General features: G+C 36.7%; 1 protein-coding gene across 1 annotated transcript in view; it reads right to left on the bottom strand.

Moving 5' to 3' along the window:
- Positions 1-837: 837 nt before the first annotated feature.
- LOC100960445 (zinc finger protein 449) overlaps positions 838-6,107 on the bottom strand; it is a 17,832-nt gene continuing 12,562 nt past the window's right edge. Inside the window, exons 3-4 of the mRNA XM_023508513.1 lie at positions 2,090-2,203; positions 838-1,899 (exon numbers count right to left, since the gene is read on the bottom strand). Coding sequence (XP_023364281.1) covers positions 1,019-1,899; positions 2,090-2,203 — 995 coding nt within the window. The 3' untranslated portion in view covers positions 838-1,018. The remainder of the gene's footprint in view (positions 1,900-2,089; positions 2,204-6,107) is intronic.

The following is a 6,107-nucleotide window of genomic DNA, read 5'->3' as shown; positions in this document are numbered from 1 at the left end:
AAATAAGTTTGGAAAACACTGAGTCAAAAGAAGTGCTTTTTCTTTTCTCCTTACTAGAGGTCATTTCAGACATTCTCATACTGATGTGCACTGTGAATCTAGGAAGGCGAAACAGGAAGCAATTCCCAAGCTTACTTGTAGAATGTCTTGTAGCACTAAGCGTTTAATGACACATACTCAGGGGGACCCTGAATTAAAGAATGGATAAAATTTCAAAAGCACTGAAAGATACACGATTGAATACAAAGGAGAGTGAAAAGCAATGAGCATTGGTTTTTCAGTCAATCTACATAAAATTCGATTCTACTTGTACAAATTTAAGTGTCAAGTACAGTCTTCCAGACATACTTATGCAGTGAACAAAATAAATTACCATATTAACAGCCTGCTTTAAGCAGCATCACCACAGATTGCCGACTAAGCAGAAGTAAAGGCTAAAACATTAATTTCTTTAATCATAAAAATTTTCACTAGAATTAACAGTTCTTACCAGGCAAATGACATCTCCTTCATCCTTGTGTTCCTGACACATTTTTATTATTTGACAAAATTCACTATCTCCTTTCTTGTCACATGAGGCAGATCTAAAGTTTTAAATGAATATAACCATCTTTAACAATGATAGCAGAAAAATTATGGTCCTGCTATAATAGATATGTCACATAATCAGGATTAACCATTATGTTGATCCTACTTCTGAAAGGACTGTCATTATTTATATGCTTTATGCTTATGCCTATGATACAGTTGCCTTGGAACATGAAAGTTTTCATTGTAATAATAAAATAAGAGTTGTGCAGACAGAATAAATCAAATCTAGGAAAGCTGGAAGAATAGGTAGATAATATAGAACTTATATGACCTGGAAGACAGGTTTTTAAAAGTAGCAAAAAATAAAAATTAAAAAAAAAAAACCTTTCTCATAAGTTCAAACAAAAGTGTTTGAACACGGTGCCATAGCTTAAGATTCTTTTGAGTTTGTATCAATTTCTGTAGGACCTATTTCCCTTAACCATTCTTAAAGCAATCCTCTAAAGTGAGTGACTTGGTGCATAATAAGGCCTGCTCTCTGTCTGAAGCTTTTAGAACAATGAGTGCACTTGTAAGGCTTCTCCCCTGTATGAATTCTTAAATGAATAACGAGGCTTGGTCTCTGTCTAAAGCTTTTCCCACAATAATTACATTTAAAAGGTCTCTCTTCAGTATGTGTTCTCTGGTGCAAAGTGAGAGCTGTCAGTCGACTAAAACTTTTCCCACAATTATGACATCTATGAGGTTTTTCACCTGTATGAGTTTTCAGATGTCTTTTAAGACTTGATCCATGACAAAAAGTTTTCCCACACTCAAGGCATTTATATGTTTCTTCTTCAGAATGGGTTCTCTGGTGCCCCATAAGGTGTGACCGCCGAGTAAATCGTTTTTTGCATACAGTGCATTCATAGGGTCTCTCCCCTGTATGAAGTCGTTGGTGTCTATAAAGGTCTGAACTGCGAAGGAATCTTTTCCCACATTCAGGGCATTTGTGAGGTTCCTCTCCTGAATGAATCCGCTGGTGCCCTGTAAGTTGTGACTTCCGAGCAAAACATTTCCCACACTGAGGACATCGGTGAGGTTTCTCTACTGGACTCTTTTTTTTACGGAGTCTAGAGTTAAGAGGTTCTTCCAAGTTGGAGGACTCAGGTGTCTCTCCTAGAGTGGGGTTCTGTTGCTCTACAAGTTTTGTTAAATCTGTCTCTAAATCTTCTGGAGAGGGTTCCCATTGATTTTCTAACTGTACATAGTCTTTTTGCAAAATGGGACCATCGAGAGCGTTCCCCTCAGTCACAATAAATGGATACATATTCTCCAGTTTCTTCTGTTTTGAAGGATCATCGTCATTTTCTATCTCAATTTCAAAACCTGAGAGAAGAAATACAAATTGCTGTTGTTATTGTGTTCCCCGAGAAAAGAAAGTGAGGAAAAGTAAAATTATATTAAACCACTAGAACAAATATAGGAATTCCTAAATAGAATTCCAAACTCTTTACTCCGATTAAAGTTGAATTTTTCTTTTCTTTTTTCCCTAGTACATCAATGAACAATTACTTACCTATTTTGGAATCAAGTAATTGTTTCATTTCTTTGGAATCCTGTAATTCCTTCACCCATGGCTCTTCTCTGTGCTCCAATGTGAAGTTCACATCAAGCTTTGGTAATGGATATCCTGGCCATAAGAAAAATGGGAAGCATGATAGTTTGACTCATCAAAAGTTCTCCCAAAATTTAGGCTCATTTCTCTGACACATGGCCTCTTAATATGTACTTTCTTCTCAATTACTATCATATCACCCGGAATCTTTTACAAGAGTATTTTTAAAGATCACAAATTGCTCAATTCAAGGCTATTCTTTCTCCTGTCACCTACAGAAAGTGAGTGAATCAACTGTGTGATGAAATCAATGCACTAAATCACTTCTGCATCAATTTTAAAATAGATTTACTTATGTTAGAGCTAAAATATGAAGTAAATAAATTTGGCATATTATGAAATAAAATTTGGTATATTACGAAAACTTCATAAAGTCATGAACACTGCTGCTGAGTGCCAAATGAAGAGAGAAAGAGGTAATTAGGAGTTATGAAACTTTACAGGAATAATTTCAGTTAAGATTTTCAAATCCAAAGGGAAATTGAACTGGGCTGGCAACCAGCAAAAATAGTCTTTGTATTTGTTTCAGTTGAACTAAAGTAGAAGTCTAGAAGTAAATTCTCTTTAAATTAGCCCACATGACTATCAAACAATATTTTCTTTTTTTCTGAGACAGAGTTTCACTATGTTGCCCTTGGTAGAGTGCTGTAGCATCATAGCTCACAGCAACCTCAAACTCTTAGGCTTAAGCGATTCTCTTGCTTCATCCTCCCAAGTAGCTGGGACTGCAGGAGCCCATCACAACGCCTGGCTATTTTTTGTTGTTGTTGTTGTTACTGTTGTTATTGTTGTTTAGCAGGCCCAGGCCAGCTTCGAACCCACCAGCCCTGGTGTATGTGGCCGGCACCCTAGCCGTTGAGCTACAGGTGCCAAGCCAAAAAATATTTTTAACTGTCAATCCAGGGACAACCAGATGATGTTTCTAACCACACATTCTCTGCCTGTCTGACAATTACTGTCTTCACTGACAGCTGCGGTGGTTTGTGTCTTCTTTTCCATGCTGCTTCTTCTCCTTCCTCATCTCTGGCCAAGTTTACTGGTCTTCAATGAAATGTGGGTTATAAATTATTGATTTGAGATCTAAACATAGGCTGATGTTTAAATATAAACATTATCAAAATGACATTAGGAATTTAGTTTGACTAGTACTAGTCTGAAGGAAAATTTAAATTTCAGAACATTATACAAGTCATAGAAAGTAAACTAAAATATCTTTTTTTTTTTTGAGACAGAGCCTCAAGCTGTCCCCCTGGGCAGAGTGCTGTGGCATTACAGCTCACAGCAACCTCCAACTCCTGGGCTCAAGCGAGTCTCCTGCTTCTGCCTCCCAAGTAGCTGGGACCACAGGCACCCGCCACAACGCCCAGCTATTTTTTGGTTGCAGCTGTCATTGTTGTTTGGCGGGTCCGGGCTGGGGATTCGAACCTGCCACCTTAGGTGTACATGGCTGGTGCCTTAGCTGGTTGAGCTATAGGCGCCAAGCCTAAAATATCTTTTCATGAAAAAATTATACTTCCTTTTAAAGAAACAAAATATGAATTTCTAATAAAATGCTGTTTAAATTCACTATTTTGTTTTTGTTTGGATTTCAAAGCTAAGAGTGAAATGAAGGCGTAATATAGAACTGCCAGGTCAAATAAAATTGGAGGTTATAAATCAAAGGAAAGCTCCTGTGAAATAAAAGAGGGAGCAAACTGAAACTTGTAAGAACAGAGAATAGCAAAGGCTTAGGTGTAAAGTACTGATTTAAAATCTCAATGTCAAGAGGGAGAAATACTTCCAGAATGATACTATGAGGATCTCTATAGACCCATTTCTCAGTGAAACTGGAGAAAATATTTAAAAATGAAAATGAAAAACCAAGCAAAGTCTCTCACAATAGACCTAAGGGCATACAGCAAACAAAGAAACATCCTTTCAAGAAAATCTACTAAAATTCAGTATGAACAATGAGAGTCTCAAGTAGTTAAATCCAAACTGTTCCCTTATCCCCTCTCATAGCTCTTCTACAGACTAGCATAGCCAAGAGCCCAGGATATCGTCTACCTTCAGTTCCCATTCAGACATCTTTTAGGAATTTCATTACATGCATGTTGATGCACATTTGTCTGAGGCTTCATTCACTTTTCTTCATTCTTTTTTCTCTCTGTTCTGATAGCATAATCTCTATTGATCTGGTTTCAAGTTCACTAATACTTTCTTCTGACAGTCATATCTACTGTTGATCCAGTCAACAATGATTCATTTTTCATTTCTGTTATTATCTTTTAAACTCTAGAATTTCCATTTGACTTTTTTATAATTTCCATCTCTTTATTGATATTCTCTACTTAATGTGATACTGTTATCATAACTTCCTTGACTTCTTTAATCACGGCTTTCTCTAGTTCTTGGAACATATTCATAAAGGCTACTTTAAAGTCTTTGTTAAATCTGTTATCTATTTACTCTAATAAGCAGATTCTGTTGCTTGCTATTTTCTCCCCAATTTATGGATCATACTTTTCTATTCACATGTACATCTCATAAATTTTTCTTAGAAACTGGATATTTTAGATAATACAGCAACTATGTGTCATCCTCCCAAGGGGTTTTTTCTTTTCAGGCAGAGTCTGACTCTAGCATAAGGTGACCAGACATCCCGCTTTTGGTGGGACAGTCCCAATTTTTAACAATTTTTCCCACGTCCTGTGGTGTTTTAATAAAGTCTCGATTTTTGTAAAGAATGCACAACAAGCTAGGGAATGGCAGAACAACGGGAAGGGAATATACAGGGAACATACGTTTTTCGGCTGCTGAAAAGGTTAATGTAACTCCATTTGGGAATGAAGAGGTTAATGTAACTTCATTTGGAAATGAAAAGGCTAATGTAAACTCCTTACTTCCTTCCTGGGCAAGGTCGCCCAGGTGGACTGGCTCCCTACTCCTTTGAGCCACAGGCACCGCCCTATACATAATTTTTTAAATGTATTATAGTTGTAAATTGTACTTATGTTGAAATTAAAAATATATATATTACAATACTATTTTTGCGTTCTATAAAAATTTTTGTTGCTCCATATAGACGAAATTTTTAATTAAGAACCCACCCCCAGCCTGGTCAATGTGGCCCACTTTACCAATGTTAAAATATGGTCACCTTACTCTAGCAGAGTGCAGTGGCATCATCATAGCTCACTGTAGCCTCAGATTCCTGGGCTGCAGAAGCCTCACCTCCCACATAGGTAGAACTAAAGGTGCATGCCACAAAGCATGGCTGTTTTTTTTTTTTTTTACTTTTTTGGAGAGACTAATTCTCATTCTTGCTCACACTCAAGCAATGCTCCAGCCTCAGCCTCCCAGAGTGCTAGGATTACAGGCATGAGCCACTGCCAGGCCCTCCCTAAGGGTTTTTTATTATTATCTGCTAGTTTTTTCTTTTCTGTCCCAACAGCAGAGTTAAGTATTGTTTAACAGTGTTAAGTAGTGTACCCCAGGAGGAGGAAAAATACCAGATTAACATTGCTTAACAAATGCTAACAATGTCACCCTGGGATAATAGTTGTTTTTGCATCAGGGAAGAAGAAAAAAATATTTAAAGAAATAATGGCCAAAACTCCCCAAATATATTTTTAAAAACATTAAACATTAAACACTGAGGAAGCTCAATGAATTTGAAGTAAAATATGCACAAGAAGATTGATAGATACATCATAGTACAGGCACTAAAAGCCACATAAAAGCATAAAACCTTGAAAGACAGCAAGAGAAAAATGACTCATCACTTATGAGTTCTAATTAGATTAAAATGACTTCTCATCAGAAACAATGAGAAGAACAACTGAATTCTCATTAGAAACAATGGAGGCTAGAAGGCAGTGGAATAACATATTTAAAGAGAAATGGAAACTGTCAACCATGAATCTTTTTTTTTTTTTTT

This window comes from Otolemur garnettii, unplaced genomic scaffold (assembly GCF_000181295.1).
Source record: "Otolemur garnettii isolate 467f Iridium unplaced genomic scaffold, OtoGar3 scaffold00252, whole genome shotgun sequence".
Lineage (NCBI taxonomy): Eukaryota > Metazoa > Chordata > Mammalia > Primates > Galagidae > Otolemur > Otolemur garnettii.
This window is presented reverse-complemented; position numbering and strand designations above follow the sequence as displayed.